General features: G+C 36.5%; 1 protein-coding gene across 12 annotated transcripts in view; it reads right to left on the reverse strand.

Annotated features, from left to right (window-relative positions):
- Positions 1–21,391, reverse strand: part of VPS13B (vacuolar protein sorting 13 homolog B) — an 806,600-nt gene that overhangs the window by 767,390 nt on the left and 17,819 nt on the right. For 11 of the 12 annotated variants that reach the window (XR_003514498.1, XM_027561445.1, XM_027561448.1 and 8 more), the window contains one exon: positions 20,060–20,203. The exons of the other annotated variant lie outside the window; for it this stretch is intronic. Coding sequence is in view for 10 of the 11 variants with exons in the window: in XM_027561445.1 (XP_027417246.1) it covers positions 20,060–20,203 (144 nt within the window). In the remaining variant the exon portion in view is untranslated. The remainder of the gene's footprint in view (positions 1–20,059; positions 20,204–21,391) is intronic. 12 annotated transcript variants of the gene reach the window in all.

Raw genomic sequence — 21,391 nt, forward strand, 5'->3', positions numbered from 1 at the left:
ATTTTGGAGCCCCCCAAAAATAAAATCTGACACTGTTTCCACTGTTTCCCCATCTATTTCCCATGAGATAGATGTCATGATCTTTGTTTTCTGAATGTTGAGCTTTAAGCCAACTTTTTCACTCTCTTCTTTCACTTTCAAGAGGTTTTTTAGTTCCTCTTCACTTTCTGCTATAACGGTGGTATCATCTGCATATCTGAGGTTATTGATATTTCTCCCTGCAATCTTGATTCCAGCATGTGCTTCCTCCAGCCCAGTGTTTCTCATGATGTACTCTGCATAGAAGTTAAATAACCAGGGTGACAATATACAGCCTTGACAAACTCCTTTTCCTATTTGGAACCAGTCTGTTGCTCCATGTCCAGTTCTAACTGTTGCTTCCTGACCTGCATATAGGTTTCTCAAGAGGCAGGTCAGGTGGTCTGGTATTCCCATCTCTTGAAGAATTTTCCACAGTTTATTGTGATCCACACAGTCAAAGGCTTTGGCATAGTCAATAAAGCAGAAATAGATGTTTTCCTGGAACTCTCTTGCTTTTTCCATGATCCAGCGGATGTTGGCAATTTGATCTCTGGCTCCTCTGCCTTTTCTAAAATCAGCTTGAACATCTGAAAGTTCACAGTTCACGTATTGCTGAAGCCAGGCTTGGAGAATTTTGAGCATTACTTTACTAGCATGTGAGATGAGTGCAATTGTGCGGTAGTTTGAGCATTCTTTGGCATTGCCTTTCTTTGGGATTGGAATGAAAACTGACCTTTTCCAGTCCTGTGGCCACTCATACTCCTTTCCAATTTTGAACCAGTCCATTGTTTCATGTCCAATTCTAACTGTTGCTTCTTGACCTGCATACAGGTTTCTCAAAAGACAGGTAAGGTGGTCCGGTACTCCCATCTCATTGAGAATTTTCCACAGTTTTTTGTGATCCACACAGTCAAAGGCTTTCAAGTAATCAATGAATCAGAAACAGATGTTTTTCTGGAACTCCTTTGCTTTCTACATGATCCAATGAATGTGGGCAATTTGATCTCCAGTCCCTCTGCTTCTTTGAAACTCAGCTTGTACATCTGTAAGTTCTTGGTTCACATACTGCTGAACCCTAGCTTGAAGGATTTTGAGTATAACCTTGCTAGCCTATGATAGGATCCTAAATAACATTTTTCCCCTTTTTTCTTGGCATTGCATTTACACCGTAAATATTAGAAACATTTTACTTACAGTTAGCAATGATACTTTCTATATTCCTGTAAAACAAATACAAATCAGAGATAAATAATGGTTCTACTAAAAAAGATAACTAAATTTGAGAATGAGATCTAACTTGAGGAGATATACAGTCAGCCCAGCTGAGGCAAACAGTAAAGCATGCCTGAGCTAAACAGTGCAATAACGTTGGAGATGTGAGTCTAACCTTCAGGAAAAGTTCAACAACTAGGGAGTGCAGATCAGGACCTCTGTGTAGGCAAATGTACAAAATAACCACCAACACAAAATAACCATCAACAGGAAATGAAATTCACGCCCTAAAATTATTCCATTTCTGGACAATGTTGCAAAACTTAATTCTTCACCAATAAGATAGCAAATCTGAATACTACAGTATTAACAATCATCTCAAACCAGAAAGTCTTTGGGCTTCCCAGGTGGTACAGTGATAAAGAATCTGCCTGCCAATCAAAGAGACACAAGAGACATGGTTCAAACCCTGGGAAGATACCCCGGAGGAAGAAATGGCAACCCACTCCAGTATTCTTGCTTGGAAAATTCCACGGACAGAGAAGCCTGGTGGGCTACAGTCCATGGGGTTTCAAAGAGTCAGACACAACTGAGAGCACACACATACAAACTAGAAAACCAAAACTTAAGATTTACTACGACTCCTAATAGATGACCACAGAACTCTGAAAGAATAATTCATTTATAGTGGTGAGGGAAGAAGCCATATTACATTGAGTTAATGAATGAGTGGATGCTGAGTAACTTGAGACAGGAAAAGACTATTAGGTCTAGAGCCTGAAAATAATAAAGTAGAATGAAGGTGGTAAAAGATAAAAAAAAAAAAAAAAAGCACCTCCTATATTCAGGATACACAGTGCAAAGCCAGAGGCAAAAGTTGTTAACAGTGGGGAAAAAAAAAGAGTCCTTATCTTCCGAATATTATTTATGAAGGAGTATTTTTAAAATCAAATAATCTTTAAACTGCAAAATAATACAATGAGTAACTAATTATTTACTGGTATAAACAATGCAAGCGCTTTATATTTATTGTTCATAATCATCACAAACCTCCTATATTATTTCCATTTAACAAATGACAAAAATAAAGCTCAAAATTTTTCAACAAATAACATTAGAGTTTGTTAACAAAGTGTTTAAAGAGTTCATAAAAAGAAGCAATTACTTGAAGCTGTTTATATGTCTTCTACTAACATCTTTTCATCTTCTGTTGACCACCTTTCTCTCATTCCAACTCCTGCTATTATCCTCTTCCAAAAAAAAAACAGACACAGCTGCTACTAGACAAGCCCAACCACAGGCAGATGAGACAGATAAGATCCCAAAGGTTAAATCCAGAAATAAGAATTCTTAAGCAGAGAAAGTAGAAGACTTCTTCAAACAAAGGCTCAAAGAATTTGTAGCAAGATGAAATGCACTACAAAAAATATTTTTAAAAGTTCTTTAAGCTGAACTAAAACAATGGTAGATTAAAAACTTTGATCTACATAAAGGAATGAAGAGTGTCAGAAGTAACTATGTGAGTAAAATCAACAGACACTTTCCGGTTTTTAATTTCTTAAAAATTAATTAACTGCTCAAAGCAATCGTAACTATGATGATGATAAAGACAATGATGATGACGATGTAGTCCTGGGGTCTGTAACATATACATAAGAGTTATAACAAGACTAGCATAAATGATGACAGGGAATAAAGAGAATCATACTATTGTAAAGAATACTAAAAAAAAAAATACGTCCATTATCCATATTAGTATTCGAAAGCAGACAATGAGAAGTTAAGCGTAGGGGAGGGAGGAGGGAGGAGGGTTCAGGATGGGGAACACAGGTATACCTGTGGCGGATTCATTTCGATATTTGGCAAAACTAATACAATATTGTAAAGTTTAAAAATAAAATAAAATTTAAAAAAAAATTCGAAAAAAAAAAAGAAGTTAAGCGTGCATATTTGTCAACCCTTGAACAACCACTAAGTAAGAAAATGAAGAACATAGCGAATACAACAATAATGAAGATAAAATGGAATGCTAAAATATATACTCAATTCAAAAGAGGCAGGAGAAAAGGAAGAAAAATTAGATGGGACAAATTATAAATAAATAAAAAGACAAACCTAAACAAACAGAAAATTACATAATATGTAAATAATCTAACACACTACAATTAACAGACAGTAACTGTTATTCAGATTAGTAAAACTCAACTATAATCTAACTACAGAAAACTAAGTTTAGATATATAGACTCAGTACAGTTTCTAAAGATATGATACCCCAAGTTTCAAAAAGAAAATCAAGGCAAAAATGAATCAATCCAAAACAAAAGAAAATTAGCAGCATCTAATTAACAAAACAAAAACCAGAGAACTGTTGCATTTTATGAATAAAAAGGGAATCTAGAGACGACCTTGTGAACCAGACCAAAATAAAAAACTAGAAGCTGCAGTCTGTGTTCTTCATTATCTTTAATGCCAGCTAACACACTGGGATGGCTTAAAGCCAACAGGGGAAGAAAGAACTTGCAACCACCAGCAAGCTGCAATGTTTCATACCAGCTTCTTTTCCCCCCCAGCATTCAGACATAGAAATTACAGAGTCCACAGCACTGAACACTATAATTAGGGTTGTACTGGCACTTCTATTACAACCCCATATTTTCATTCATAACATTCTTAGAAAGTCCTTCACAAAACTAAAGCCTTCCTTTCTTATCTCAATCCCAATTTTCCTTCTTCTTAACATAGAAGAGCTATAAGAGATCAGCTCCTACAGTTGAAAAAAATAAGTATATAAAAGTCTTCCCAGGGATAAAATAAATACAACAGAACCCCCACACCAAAAACAACACCTAAAGTGGCAAACAAGAATTAAAACTTTCTTAATGTTAAAAAAAAATTATCAAATCAAAAATCCACCTTATACCAAGTCTGGTTTTCATGCGGCACAAATTTCAATCTTATATACGACATAACAAAAAATTCTACTATATGTATATAAAATATGGTCTTCCTCATGGCTCAGGCAGTAAAGAATCTGCCTGCAATGCAGGAGACCCTGCTTAGACCCCTGCGTTGGGAAGATCCTCTGGAGAAGGGAATGGCTACCCACTCCAATATTTCTGCCTGGAGAACCCCATGGACAGTCCCTGGTTGTACAAAAAGTCGGACACAACTGAATAACTAAAACTTTCACTTTTATTATTTTTATATATATACACACATATATATGTGTGTATATATATAAAGAACTAGATCTTTATAACACATAGGTTTGTTTGTTTGTTTTTCCAAACATCTAACTAAAAGGAGTCCTCTTTCTACTACTTCTGATTAGGAAGCTTTAGACACAGGTAGAAGTTTAAGAAACCATGATTTCTCCTATTTCTGAATTTTTAAGGCACAGAATAGAGTTTAAGACATATTTATCTTCATTTTCATTCATCTACAAGTTATCTGTGCATGTTCGTGGCTTTTGGTTTTTTATTTCAATAATGTTTTTAAATTATTCAAGTTATTTCACCTCAAAAACAAATCAAAATTTAAAACAAAGTAAATTTTACCACCTGGTTGTTCTAAGACTACAGACAGTATTTTCATACTAAAATTAAAATCATAAGCTACATATGAGATAACATTTTTTCCTTAAAACATTCAAGAGGGCTTCCCTGATGGCTCAGTGGTGAAGAATCCACCTGCCAATTCAGGAAACATGGGTCCAATCCCTGGATCCAGGAAGATCCCACATCCCTCAGAGCAGCTGAGCCCAAACACCACAACTATTGAGTTTGTGCTCTAGAACAGGCTGGATCCCTGGGTTAGGAAGATCCCCGGGTTAGGAAGATCCCCTGGAGGTACTTCTTTTTGAATGGAAAAAAAAATAATCCTCTGAAATAAATATGTAAAAATAATCTATTGAGAGTAACACTGACTTTGTAATTTATTCTGCTTTTTCCTTACTACAACTCTACAAATCCAATTACTGGTCTTCTTTCCACTCCTAAGTAAAAATGAAAACAATTCAAATTTCAGTATTTATTCGAGGTCCAATATGTGGAAATAAAGTAAAAATTTTCCTTAAAGTTTTCCAGTTTTGGCACAGAGATAATTGAGCAAAAACAATTAGAGGTAAATTTAACTGTCATCAGAAAGAAAGAAGTAGCAAATTAAATGTAATTTGCCTTTTTATAATCCCATCATGTACCTGGCATCATAGGAATTATGTATGCTAGAAGGCAGAACAAAAAAGTATGATGATGTCAAGCTAGATAATTTATACAGATTTCAAGAGTTTCAGTGGCATTTAATGACACATCTTTTTAACTAAGCAGGATAAACATTTAGAAATAGCTATTGCTTTACAAATGAAATGTCCTTTTACTGTATTAGATATAGCTACGCAAAAATGTCAGTACACTTCAGTTTGACAAAAATGTCAACTCTACACATAAATTAAATGTTAAAAATATTATTTGCTTTTTATCTTTACATATATAATACAAGGAAAATCCAATACCACAGAAAAACTTATGTTAATCTATTGTACACAATTCTTGATCATCTACATATCAATGCAGGGGAACAGCAGTGTTCAAATGCAATAGAATAACTAAGAGTATTTACATTTAATTTCTGATTACCTTAACTGACATTTTTTGTAGCTGTGTCTCTACCAACAAATTTGTTTATACAAATATTAAGCTTATTCAAAGTTCTCTAGAGAATATGAGAAAGCCAGAGATAAGACATAAAATTTTGTGCAATTCATCCACCAGTGGATAACTATATAAATATCAAAACTGAATTCTTCTACGGATTTTCATAAGGACAAAAGATATTTTAAAATACTGCTTGGGGTGGGGTGGGAGGGAGGGAAGTTCAGGAGGCAGGGGGAATGTATGTACATCTATGGCTAATTCATGTTGATGTGTGGCAGAAACCAACAGAACATTGTAAAGCAATAATCTTCCAATTAAAACATTAATTTAAAATATAAATAAAATATTGCTTACACTAAGTTTGAAGTAAAGGATATTCCGGTTAACCAATATACTAATGAAAATTGAGGATCAGGACTTTATTGGTAAGATAATGAAAACAGCGCTCAGAAAAATCATTACCTATTACCCAAGTCCATGAATGAACTGCTTACCGTATTTATACAGATGCTATGTTAATCAAGATATTACGAATGTGGAGAAGGAAATGGCAACCCACTCCAGTATTCTTGCCGGGAGAATCCCAGGGACAGAGGAGCCTGGTGGGCTGCTGTCTATGGGGTCACAGAGAGTCAGACATGACTGAAGCAACTTAGCAGCAGCAGCAGCAGAGGAACTACGAATAACTCAGGGAAGCTGAAATATGAGAAAAAAGAAAGTGACCCCAGAGTCTGGAAGACTGAAAAGATTGAGAAAAACTGTGAAAACAAAAGGAGGGTAGTCATTAAGAAATTTCAAGCCCAGTAGTTAAATAGTTCAGTTCAGTTCAGTCGCTCAGTCGTGTCCAACTCTTTGCGACCCCAGGAACTGCAGCACGCCGGGCCTCCCTGTCTATCACCAACTCCCGGAGTTCACACAGACTCAAGTCCATCAAGTCAGTGATCCCATCCAGCCATCTCATCCTCTAGCATCCCCTTCTCCTCCTGCCCTCAATCAATCCCAGCATCAGAGTCTTTTCCAATGAGTCAGCTTTTCCCATGAGGTGGCCAAAGTACTGGAGTTTCAGCTTCAGCATCATTCCCTCCAAAGAAATCCCAGGGCTGATCTCCTTCACAATGGACTGGATGGATCTCCTTGCAGGCCAAAGGACTCTCTTCTCCAACACCACAGTTCAAAAGCATCAATTCTTCGGCGCTCAGCCTTCTTCACAGTCCAACTCTCACATCCATACATGACCACAGGAAAAACCATAGCCTTGACTAGATGGACCTGTTGGCAAAGTAGTGTCTCTGCTTTTCAATATGCTATCTAGGTTGGTCATAACTTTTCTTCCAAGGAGTAAGCGTCTTTTAATTTCATGGCTGCAGTCACCATCTGCAGTGATTTTGGAGCCCCCCAAAAATAAAATCTGACACTGTTTCCACTGTTTCCCCATCTATTTCCCATGAAGTGATAGGACCAGATGCCATGATCTTCGTTTTCTGAATGTTGAACTTTAAGCCAACTTTTTCACTCTCTTCTTTCACTTTCATCAAGAGGTTTTTTAGTTCCTCTTCACTTTCTGCCATAAGGGTGGTGTCATCTGCATATCTGAGGTTATTGATATTTCTCCCGGCAATCTTGATTCCAGCTTGTGTTTCTTCCAGTCCAGCATTTCTCATGATGTACTCTGCATATAAGTTAAATAACCAGGGTGACAATATACAGCCTTGACGAACTCCTTTTCCTATTTGGAACCAGTCTGTTGCTCCATGTCCAGTTCTAACTGTTGCTTCCTGACCTGCATACAGATTTCTCAAGAGGCAGATCAGGTGGTCTGGTATTCCCATCTCTTTCAGAATTTTCCACAGTTTATTGTGATCCACACAGTCAAAGGCGTTGGCATAGTCAATAAAGCAGAAATAGATGTTTTCCTGGAACTCTCTTGCTTTTTCCATAATCCAGTGGATGTTGGCAATTTGATCTCTGGCTCCTCTGCCTTTTCAAAAACCAGCTTGAACATCAGGAAGTTCATGGTTCACATATTGCTGAAGCCTGGCTTGGAGAATTTTGAGCATTACGTTACTAGCGTGTGAGATGAGTGCAATTGTGCGGTAGTTTGAGCATTCTTTGGCATTGCCTTTCTTTGGGATTGGAATGAAAACTGACCTTTTCCATTCCTGTGGCCACTGCTGAGTTTTCCAAATTTGCTGGCATATTGAGTGCAGCACTTTCACAGCATCATCTTTCAGGATTTGGAATAGCTCAACTGGAATTCCATCACCTCCACTAGCTTTGTTTGTAGTGATGCTTTCTAAGTCCCACTTGACGTCACATTCCAGGATGTCTGGCTCTAGGTCAGTGATCACACCCTCGTGATTATCTGGGTCGTGAAGATCTTTTTTGTACAGTTCTTCTGTGTATTCTTGCCAGCTCTTCTTAATATCTTCTGCTTCTCTTAGGTCCATACCATTTCTGTCCTTTATCAAGCCCATCTTTGCATGAAGTGTTCCCTTGGTATCTCTAATTTTCTTGAAGAGATCTCTAGTCTTTCCCATTCTGTTGTTTTCCTCTATTTCTTTGCATTGATCACTGAGGAAGGCTTTCCTATCTCTTCTTGCCATTCTTTGGAACTCTGCATTCAGATGCTTATATTTTTCCTTTTCTCCTTTGCTTTTCCCTTCTCTTCTTTTCACAGCTATTTGTAAGGCCTCCCCAAACAGCCATTTTGCTTTTTTGCATTTCTTTTCCATGGGGATGGTCTTGATCCCTGTCTCCTGTACAATGTCACGAACCTCATTCCATAGTTCATCAGGCACTCTATCTATCAGATCTAGGCCCTTCAATCTATTTCTCACTTCCACTGTATAATCATAAGGGATTTGATTTAGGTCATACCTGAATGGTCTAGTGGTTTTTCCTACTTTCTTCAATTTAAGTCTGAATTTGGTAATAAGGAGTTCATGATCTGAGCCACAGTCAGCTCCCGGTCTTGTTTTTGTTGACTGTATAGAGCTTCTCCATCTTTGGCTGCAAAGAACATAATCAATCTGATTTCGGTGTTGACCATCTGGTGATGTCCATGTGTAGAGTCTTCTCTTGTGTTGTTGAAAGAGGGTGTTTGCTATGACCAGTGCATTTTCTTGGCAAAACTCTATTAGTCTTTGCCCTGCTTCATTCTGTATTCCAAGGCCAAATTTGCCTGTTACTCCAGGTGTTTCTTGACTTCCTACTTTTGCATTCCAGTCCCCTATAATGAAAAGGACATCTTTCTCGGGTGTTCAGTTTACATTTTAGAAACATCACGCCCAGAGAGACGTATCAATGAGGACTAAAATAGATATATGCAAAAGAGATAACGTAACAGTAGAGTCCAGAGTAGGACAAATAACTGGATATAAGGGATGTAGAAAGTTCAGCATGACTTCAGGGGTGCTAGTTTGGATTAAAGGTAAAAAGTGAAATTTTTCACTGAAATAGGAAATATATAAGGAAGAAGAGATTTGAGGTTTAAAATAAAATTCAGTTTGAAACATCCTATGGAGATATAAGTGAAGGTCCATTTTGCTCTTGGTCTTGGAGCTCACGGGTTGGGGGGAAGAGACTGGACCCTAAAATAGTATTTTATGAATAAACAGTATATAATAATTAAATCTACTAGGGAATAAAATGATCCAAGGAGAGGCAAGGACTAAAATAATGAAAGCCTAAGAAACTCCAATTAAAACTCTGGGATGGGTAGCAGAAATGAAGCCACAAGAAGAGCCAGAGAAAAGGTAGAGAGAGATAGGAAGAGAACCACAAAAGCCACAAAAATGAAGTTTCCAAAAAGAGACTAAAAAGCAAAGATTTTGCAACAATGATATTATTAATGACCTCTGCCAAAATGTTTATAATGGCATCATGGAGGCAGATTCAGTGAAGAGGTATAAATATTAAGTCATAAATTAAAAAGGAATGGAAGAACATCTAGATTAGAAACAAACAAAACTCTATTTGTATTAATAGTTGACATGATTGTTAGAAAACAATTATAAGAAATCTACCAAAAAAACCCTCCTGTAATTAACAAAGGAAGCAAAGTTGTAGAACACAAGATCAATACAGAAAAGTCAACTGCATAACATAACAACAAATAACTGGAAATGAAAATAAAAACCACAATAACATTTATAAATACTCCAAAGAAAATAAAATATTTAGCTATAAATCTAGTAAAACATATACAGGATCCACAGGCTGGAAAAACAATGCTGATGAAAGAAATCAAAGAAAATCTAAGTAATTGAAGAAACATACTGTGCTCATGGATTAGAAGACAACAGGGTAAAGATGTCAATTCTCCCCAAACCGTTCTGCACATTTAAGGCAATTTCTGCCAAACCTACAACAAGCCTATTCTAAAATTTGGAAAGAAAAGACTATTTCTAATAGAAACAATTTTGAGAAAGAATATATGCAGAGTATATTATGTGAAATGCCAGGCTAGATGAATCACAAGCTGGAATCAACATTGCTGGGAAACATATAAACAACTTCACATATGCAGACGATACCACTTTAACGGCAGAAAGTGAAGAGGAGTCAAAAAGCCTCTTGATGAGGGTAAAAGAGAGTCAAAAAGCTGGCTTAAAACTCAACATTCAAAAATAAAGGTCATTGCATCCAGTCCCATCATTTCATGGCAAACAGATGGGGGAAAAGTGGAGACAGTGACAGATTTTATGTTCTTGGGCTCCAAAACTACTGTGGATGGTGACTGCAGCCACGGAATTAAAAGACACTTGCTGCTTGGAAGGAAAGCTATGACAAATCTAGACAGCATATTAAAAAGCAGAGACATCACTTGGCCAACAAAGGTCCATCTACTCTAATTTATGGTATTGCAGTCTCGGAGAAGGCAATGGCACTCTTGCCTGGAAAATCCCATGGATGGAGGAGCCTGGAAGGCTGCAGTCCATGGGGTCGCTAGGAGTCGGACACAACTAAGTGACTTCACTTTCACTTTTCACTTTCATGCACTGGAGAAGGAAATGGCAACCCACTCCAGTGTTCTTGCCTGGAGAATCCCAGGGACGGGGGAGCCTTGTGGGCTGCCCTCTGTGGGGTCACACAGAGTCGGACACAACTGAAGCGACTTAGCAGCAGCAGTAGTCATGTACCGATGTGAGAGGTGGACCATAAAGAAGGCTAAACACCAAAGAATTGATGCTTTTGAATTACGGTGCTGGAGAAGACTCTTGAGAGTCCACTGGACTGCAAGATCAAACCAGTCAATCCTAAAGGAAATCAACCCTAAGTATTCATTGGAAGGACTGATGCCAAAGGTTGAAGCCTCAATACTTTGGCCATCTGATGCAAAGAACCGACTCTCTGGAAAAGACCCTGATCCTGGGAAAGATTGCAGACAAAAGGAGAAGGGGACAGCAGACGTTAGATAGCATCAGTGACTCAATGGACATGAATCTGAGTAAACTCTGGAAGATAGTGAAGGACAGAGAAGCCTGCCATGCTTCAGTCCATAGGGTCACAAAGAGTCAGACACAACTTAGCAACTGAACAACAACAACAGTAGGAGGACTCACTCTTACTAATGCTAACCCTACAATAATCAAGACAGTATGTTACTGACATAGGACTAGATATATTAATCATACAGACAGTGTAGGAAACCTAGAAACAGACTCAAATACACCCAACTGATTTTTGACAAAATGGTAAAAACAATCAATGGAGGAGGTGCAATCTTTTCACACATGGTACTGAAACCAGTGAATATCCACAGGCAAAAAGATGAATGTCAAACTAAACTTCATACTTTATATTAAAATTAACTCAAAATGGATCACAGATTTAAAAGTAAAACTATAAAATTTCTAGGAAAAACCACATAAGAACTTTAAGATATTGGGCTAGGGAAAGAACTCTTAGATCTGACATTGAAACCAAAGCGCATAAAAGGAAAAATTAATAAATTGGACCTAATCAAAACCTAAACTTTTCACTCTGCAAAAGACCTTGTTAAAAGCATGAAGAGACAAATTACTGAGAGAAACTATTTGCAAATCACATATCTGACACAGACAAATCTTATATCTAGAATATATAAAGAACTCTCAAAACACTGAGAAAATAAATTAAAAAATAAGCATAAGACAAGAACAAATATTTCACTAATATATATGGCAAATAAACATATGATAAGGTGTTCAACATCATTATCCATATAAAAAATACCAATTAAAACCACAATGAGGGACTTCCCTGTTGTCCAGTGATTAAGAATCTGCCTGTCAATGCAGGGGACAGAAGTTGAATCCCTGGTCCGGGAAGATCCCACATGCCTCAGGGCAACTAAGCCCATGCGCCACTACTACCAATCCCTACCAGTCCCATTTGTCACAACCACTGAAGCCTGCATGCCCTAGAGCCTGTGCTGTGTGATGTGACAAAAGCAGCCACTGCAATGAGAAGGCTTAGCCCCTGCTCACCACAACTAGAGAAAGCCCTCATGTGGCAATGAAGACCCAGTGCAGCCAAAAATAAAAAAACTTTTTAAAACACAATAAATCGTTACTACATACTTATCAGAATGACTAAAATTAAAAACAGTGATAATAACAAATGCTAGCAAGGATACAGAAAAACTGGATCACTTATACACTGGTCACAGGAATGAACAGCGGGTATAGTCACACTGGAAATCAGTAAACAATTATTTTTAAAAATAAAAATGAAATTACTATAGGACCCAGCAATAGCATACTTGGGCATCTATCCCAGAAAAATAAAAACTTATGTAGGCATAGAAATTTGTACACAAATGTTCACAGTAGCTTTATCTCTAATAACAAAAACTAGAGAGTACCAAACCGCTGTTCAATGGATAAACGATAAATCTGTGGTATATCCATACAGAGTATTGCTCAGCAATAAAAAGGAGCAAGCCATTGATACACAGCAACTTAGTTTTGAACTTGAAGGGATTTATATTAAGTGAAAAAATCTACACAGAATATTACATACTATGATTCCATTTATATTTGTTATTCTTGAAATAAAATTACACAAAATGAGGAAAGGTTAGTGGTTGCTAGGGATCAACAGGTAGGGAAAATGATAGTACAGTAAAAATGAGGCAGCACAAGGAAGCTTTGTTGTGATGATATACTTTTGTATCTCAATCACGGTGGTGGCAGTTTCACAAAATGACACGTGATAAATGCAAAAAAAAAAAAAGGCAGCCAAACGAACTGAAGATATGCGCAAACAACATAACCAATAAAGGTTAATACTCAAGATATACAAAGAATTTATACAACTTAACATCAAAAACAACAAACAACCCAATTAAAAAAAATAGGCAGAGAACCTGGAAAATTTTTCAAAGAAGATATAAAGATTGCCAATAGACACATGAAGAAATGCTCCACATCACTAATTATCAGGGGAATGAAATTAGCAAATCCACAATGAGATATCGCCTCACACCTGTCAGAATGGTTATGATCAAAAAGACAACAAGTAACAAGAGTCAGTGAGGATGTGCAGAAAAGAGAACCTTTAAGGACTGTTGTGAATATTAGCTGATACACCCATCACAGAAAACAAAAAGGAGGTTCCTCAAAAAATTAAACTACCATATGATCCAGCAAGTCCACTCTTCCAAAGAAGAATAGTTTCTCAAAGAAAACAAAACACTAATTTGAAACAATATATGCACCCCTGTGTTCACTGCAACATTATTTCCAATGGCCAAGATATGGAAGAAACCTAAGTGTCCATCAAAAAAATGAATGGATATAGAAAATGTAGTATATACATACATATATACACACACAATGAAATATTACTCAGCCATAAAAAAAAATCTTGCCAAATGCCAACACAGACAGACCTAGAAGGCATTATGCTAAATGAAATAAATCAGAGAAAGATAAACACCATATGATTTCACTTATATGTGGAATCCGAAAACACAACAAATTAACAAATATAATAAAATTGAAACAGATGCATAAATACAAAGAACAAACAGATGATTGCCAGAGGGGAGGGATTTGGGGGAAAGAAGGTAAGATAGATTAAGAGGTATAGATTTCTAGTTATAAAATAAATCAAGGGGATATAATGTACAGCATAGGGTATATAATCAGTAATATTGTAAAAACTTTGTATGGTGACAGATAGTTGAGACTCATCCTGTGATCTTTCTGTAACATACAAAAATACTGAATCACTATGTTATCCATCTGAAACTAACACTGCAAGTTATAGTTCAAATAAAAATAATTAAATTAAAAAATACACATGAAAGTATAAATCTCACTGGTAAAGGTAAATACAGTACAAATATAGTATAGTACAAATACAGTAAATGTAGTGGATTAATTACCTATAAAGCTGTAATGTATGAAGGTTAAAAGACAAAAGTAGTAAAAAGATCACTATAACTAGAATAATTAAGTTGAGGGATACACAAGATAAAAAGATGTAAAACGTGACATCAAAAACATTAACATGAGGGTAGGTAAAAGGTAGTGCTTTTAGAATGTATTCAAACACGTTACCAACTTAAAACAGGTTGCTATAAACATATGCTGTTATACACAAGACTCATGGTAACCACAAAGCAAAAACCTACAGCAGATAAAGAAAAAATGAAAGGAAAAGGAAAGTGAAGTCGCTCAGTCGTGTCCAACTCTTTGCGACCCCATGGACTGTAGCCTATCAGGCTCCTCTGTCCATGGGATTTTCCAGGCAATAGTACTGGAGTGGATTGCCATTTCCTTCTCCAGGAGATCTTCCCGATCCAGGGATGGAACCCAGGTCTCCTGCATTGTGTCAACAGACGCTTTACCATCTGAGCCACCAGGGAACGAACTGAAAGGAAGTATTCAAATCACAAATGAAGAGGAAGAAAAAAAGGAAAAACTACAAAACAGCCAGAAAAAAACTAACAAAATGGCATTCAAATGTAAATGGACTAAATTCTCCAATCACAAGAAATAGTGTTGAAAGGATAAAAAACAAGACCTTAGGATATGCTGCCTACAAGACATTCACTTCAAATATAAGGACACACACAGACTGAAAGTGAAGGGATGGAAAAAGCTATTCCATGTAAATAGAAACAAAAAGCAAGCGGGGGTAGTTATGCTTTCATCAGACAAAACAGACTTTAAAACAAAGGCGGTAATTAGAAAAAAGGGCCTTACCTAGTGATAAGGGGTCAATCCAACAAGAATATGTAACATTTGTAAATATTTATACACCCAACATAAAGGGATTCCCCAGTGGAAGTAAAGATGCTACCCATCATTTATAGGGAACTCTGCCTCATTTTTCATAGAAAGAATTTACAGACAAAATCTAAACTATACTATCTGCTATCAACATCACCACCATCACTAACCTACAGCAGCACAAGTGAGGGAATCAGTAATAGTACCATAAATTCCACAACCTGAGTCAGCAATTCTGTTTTCCCTTCATTTCTGAAAAGGTAGTTGTTTTAGTCCATTTGGGCTGCTGAAAATGGCACCCCACTCCAGTACTCTTGCCTGGAAAATCCCATGGGCGGAGGAGCCTGGTGGGCTGCAGTCCATGGGGTCGCTAACAGTCGGACACAACTGAGCAACTTCACTTTGACTTTTCACTTTCATGCATTGGAGAAGGAAATGGCAACCCACTCCAGTGTTCTTGCCTGGAGAATCCCAGGGACAGGGGAGCCTGGTGGGCTGCCGTCTATGGGGTCGCACAGAGTCCGACACGACTGAAGGGACTTAACAGCAACAGCAGCAGCAACAGAACACCACTGATTGGGTAGCTAAAAAACAATAGAAATTTATTTCTCATACTTCTCATAGGCTAAGAAGTCTAAGGTCAAAGTGCCAACATGGTCTGGTGAGGGCCCTTTATCTGGTTGTCACTGTGTCCTCATATGGCAGAAGGGGTAGCGATCTCTCTAAAACCTCTTTTAAAAAGCACTAACTGAATTCATGAGGTCTCCACTGTCATGATTTTCGAAGGCCCTACCTCTTAATATACCACTATCTTTAGGGATTAGGATGTCAACACATGAATTTTGAGAGGACATTCAAACCATGGCAGCAGTCAACCAGATTAAACTAGCTTCAGATAAGAGAATTAGAGTGTTAAAAAAAAAAAAAAAAAAGACATGTAAATATTGTTAATAGACTTACCAAAACTTCCTCTAGCCTAATAGTGCACAGGCTTCAAGGACAAGATATGATACTCCTCTATTCTCTTAGCAACTATCTAAGCCAATAACCAATGTCCACTGCATCAAAACATTCAAGGAAAAAGAACAGGCAAGATTGCTCTGCAACTCCAAGCACTAACCAGGATTTAAAAGCATATACATTAACCCAAATCCTAGTTCTTTATCTCGCCTTAAATGGTATCTTAAAAGTTTGATTTAGGTTCAGAAGATTTTTTTTTTTAATTTCGCTTTTAGGAATAGCAAGTATCACTTATATAAACACCTTGCAAATGGTTACATTTAACAGGTCAAAAGATTTTGAGATTTTACTTTCTAGGTGGCACAAAGAGCAGAATAAAGAAGTACTTTAAAAACAGACTACTCGCCTTACATTGAAGGAGGTTTTTTTAATTATAAAAACAATGAACAGAGAAAGCATACACAATCAAACAGAGGAACTATGTAGCAAGTCTTGTATTTTACAGATGAGGTCCATAGAAGATAAACAAGAATATGCAAAAGAAGAGGAGCATATGCTGCTGCTGCTGCTGCTAAGTCACTTCCGTCGTGTCCGACTCTGTGCGACCCCATAGACGGCAGCCCACCAGGCTCCCCCGTCCCTGGGATTCTCCAGGCAAGAACACTGGAGTGGGTTGCCATTTCCTTCTCCAATGCATGAAAGTAAAAAGTGAAAGTGAAGTCGCTCAGTCCTGTCTGACTCTGTGTGACCCCACGGACTGTGTAGCCCACCAGGCTCCTCCATCCATGGGATTTTCCAGGCAAGAGTACTGGAGTGGGGTGCCTTTCAATGTAAATTACTGGTAAGGTTTTCAACCTTGAGCTGTATGCTGGTTCCACACGTATTTTTTAGACTAGACTAGAGTGGACAAAAACAGCTAAATAAATAAACAAATCAGACCTGGATCACTAATGATGATGTGTCATGAATCAAATTCTGTGTCTTGAGTCCAAAAAAGAAAAATAAAAACAGTTTCAAGTCTGCAGGATCTAAAGGTGAGTATAACTAACACAGACCTATCTCTCAGCGTGAATAACAAATAATGCTTTCTAAGTGAAATATCAATATATTAAAATAATTCAGAGTGAACATCAAGATGACTTTACCTAACACACAACTTAGTCACCTTCACATCAAAAAAAAACTCTATAATTAAAAATGATCAGAGACATGTTAAGGCAGTATAACTATCACTGGAGTCACAATTATAAATCTTTTTTCCTAAGTAGTTTGCAGAGATTACATATCTTGCAATGCTTTTCAGTGCACTGACAGGTTAAAATAAAATCAACAAATGTTAGAATTTAATTGAACTTTACAAACTGCACATGCCTTTTTATCAAGAAATTTAGCAATATTTTTATAATGATTTCTAAATAAACCTCAGATTTCTTTCAAATTTTATTACTTTCTCATATATTAATAGTATTTTCAGCAGATTCATATCTGTAACTCTAAAAGGTCCCTTCATTTTACCTACTATCCCATGTTAATTTTATTTAGGAAGTATTTTCTTCATTATGCATTTGTAATAATTAGAAATAATATAAGTCAAATATGGGCTTACTCAATTTTACTAGTACATATATGATTTTTTAACTTAATTTCCTATTATACTAATCAAAGCGTAAAATAGGAAAATAAACTATTTTAAAATGTTTCCTCTATAATAATTTCACTAAAAAATTAACACCAGGGATGTCCCTGGTGGTCCAGTGGTTAAGAGTCTTGTGTTTCCACTGCAGATGGCCAGGGTTCGATCCCTGGTTGGGCAACTAAGATCCTGCGTACTTCAAGGCACAGTCAAAAAAAAAAAAAAAAAATTAATTCTAATCACCAGTATAAACTGAAGCATAACTCTCCAGGGGTGCACACTGCTGAATAATTTGTCCAAATGTCAACTGCAATTTTCAAAAATGCCTTCAAGCTCAAAATTTTAAACATCTGTAAAAAATACTTGTTTTGAGAGTGGTTTACACTCATGACACTTGACCTTTTGCTGTACACACCACAAAATTCAAGTCTCAAATACCACACAAGCAGGAAATCTGATCATTCCTGCAGTAGCCATATGCATGGTCCAATATCAAATATTAGTTCTAGGTTACGCTAAGTCATGTGTTACAAATCTTCTACTGAAACCTCTATAATTAGTTGTAATTTGCCTCTTTTAAAATGTGTTTCTTATGGGACATCTGGCCTTGAAAGTTCCACCTTCCCATTGAAAAAATACTTAAGTGTCTGGATTTTTTTTTCCACTTAATATAGAACACTGCATGGGTGGTATGACGAAGTCCAGACTTCTTAAAAAAATTAAATTTCAAGAACATAATGATTAAGAACCACTTAAGTATTACTAAATATAAATGTGGACTTCCCTGGTGGCTCAGACGGTAAAGCGCCTGTCAAATAAAATTTTGTTGCCCATAACTATCTATATCTCAAATATTTAAAGTTCACAAAATAGATTTTAATGAGAGTACAGCAGTGACACACTCATTTCCAGGAATTTACACTAGTTAAGTTGAAATGGAAAATAAAGGTTCAGAATTAAGAGATTTAAAAAAAGTTTGAGCCCAGTGAGTTCATATGGCACTCAAAGTTATCTACTTCAAGAAGGAAATGATCTTACCAATTTATAAATAGCCTTAACTCATTTCACAGAGATTAAAATTTAACAATACTCATCGATTCACTTGGTTCTAGAAACCCTTCCTTAAAACTGAAAATTAAATATGGGCTAAGGAATAAGTCATAAAAATGAAAGACTAAGACACTGCTTTTATACAGGATAAAAGTGGAAAAATCCATCACAACATCCTGCAGTCCAAACCTGTTTGCTTCCTAAATTAGAAAATTTTTCACACAAACTCCTTAAAATCAGTATTATACCTTAATAAAAAAAAAAAAAAAAACACTGAAATGAAATGTAACATGGGTCAGAGAAGAAATAAGTCCAAAATACCAGTTTCTAATGACAAAATTTCAAAGATATAGTGAAATTTGGTACGAAGGTAAATTCAATATATTTTCATCTTCTCAAAATATAACTTTAAAACATTTCATCTCATTTAGAAATGTCATGTAAGGAAATAAAAATCATACAGATCCTCTGAAAGTTCAAAAACCTTCACCTAAAAATTGAACACAATCAGGCCCCATTTCTTATAGATATAGGTAATAAGCAATAAGCATAATCCCTACTAAAGCTATGACTAGATTAAGTAAGATTAATATGAAAATAACTGCTAGGATGTTTTATCCAAATTTAAGAAAACTCTTTTGCAATTAATTATGTTACTTTCATAGTTATGTTAAAAAAAAAAAAATTAAGTGTGGAACCAACCTCCCTGGTGATTGACTCTGCCTTCCAGTGCAGGGGACGTATACTCAATCCCTGATGGGGGAACTAAGATCTACATGCCACAGGACAACTAAGCCCACGTGGCACAACTGCTGAGCCTGCAACAGAGAGCCAGCGAAGCCAAAAACAGAAAAGTTAAGTGTATAAGCTAAGATTTGTTTATGTAAAAGCTGGCCTATTCTACAAGTTAAAGAAATAACAATTACTAATAACTATTAAATTGGTCAGGGCTTCTCTGGTGGCTCAGTGGTAAAGAATCTGCCTGCCAGTGCAGGAGACACAGTTTCGACCTCTGATCCAGTAAGATCCCATAGGCAGCTGAGCAACTAGGCTCACGCACCACAGCTACTGAGCCTGCGCTCTAGAGCCCAGGAGCTGCAACTGCTGGAGGCCACACACCCTAGGGCCTGGGCTCCACAACAAAAGAAGCCCGTCACAATGAGAAGCCTGCTCCCCACAACTAGAGAGTAGCCCCAGCTCGCCACAACTAAAGAAAGCTGACTCACAGCAATGAAGACCCAGAACAGCCCCCCAAAATAAAGCATTTTAATTGGTTAACATAAACAAGTAGGTTCAATAATTTACCTGTATTCCATCTTTAAGTTTCAAAATGCATTCCATTGTGTTGATGGTAATTACCACTGGTTCTGAACCCAGTTTTGTCCATGGTACATGGATCCTCAGTTCATGAATATGTCCACTTAAAAAAGTGAATGGTAATTTCAATTCCTTAAAACACAAAACATTAAATAAAGTTTAGTAAGAGCTTAATATTTTTTTTCATTCTAATATCCAAAATACTTTCTGAAAAGAGAAACAAAATTTCCAACACAAAAATATTCTAGGGAGGGTGGGATGAACTGAGAGAGTAGCACTGACATGCATGTACTACCACCTGTAAAACCGCTAGCTGGCGGGGGGCCACTGTGCAGCACTCGGAAGGGGGACAATCCAGTGGGGTGGGAGGGAAACTCCAGACGGAGAGGATACAGATATATACTTAGAGCTGGGTTACACTGCTGTACAGCAGAAACCAACACAACATTATAAAGCAATTACCCTCCAATTTAAAAAAATATAAAAAGCAATAAATTTAATCATATAACAAAAAAAAATTCAGGAATTACTGTTCATCAAAAAGCAGCATCAAATAACTTGCTAAATTATAGTTACTGATGAGCTACAAAAACATATTGTGCAAGTTACATTTAATAAGGCACTTAACCTGTCAAGGCCTCTGTTTCTTATTTTGCTAAATGGAAATGATAACAGAACAGGATTTTAGGGCAAGATGAAAGAGGGGAACTGAATTAAAGAAAGGAGAATGACCTGACAAAATAAACACTGATCAACTTTGAAAAAAAAAAAAGTCTTGAACTTTACCTAAAGATTATACCTAGAAACTGTATGATCATAAATTTTAAATGTTTTATAACTGTTCCATTATTAAAAACATTAGAAATGAAAACACAAAGGTTACCACAACCACTTCATACTAAATCATTTCACCTTCAGATAAAATGTTATAAACCAAAAAAAAAAAAGTAAAAATAAATTGCATTTGAACTGTATTTCAGTCACATTATTGTAACTATTTGTGAAAGTTAAAATAAATACTAAGCTGTTCCTTCATCCAAGAAGTATCCACCTTGGTTTAGCAACACAGCAGTAATGTAGCTAAACATACATATACAGACAGTACAGCAAAATGGTTAAGACCAATAAATCTGGAACCAGCACAAGTGGATTTAATCCTACACCTGCTACTTACCAGCACAATGACAAGAGGCAACTTGTACTACATCTCTGCATCTCAGTTCTTATCTAATGGATAATAGTAGTGTGTTTGGGGATTAAATCAATTAATTTACATAAAGTACTTAGGACACTGTCTTCCTCAAAGGCCATCAATATAAA

The sequence above is a fragment of the Bos indicus x Bos taurus genome, chromosome 14 (genome assembly GCF_003369695.1).
Source record: "Bos indicus x Bos taurus breed Angus x Brahman F1 hybrid chromosome 14, Bos_hybrid_MaternalHap_v2.0, whole genome shotgun sequence".
In the NCBI taxonomy this organism is placed as follows: Eukaryota; Metazoa; Chordata; class Mammalia; order Artiodactyla; family Bovidae; genus Bos; species Bos indicus x Bos taurus.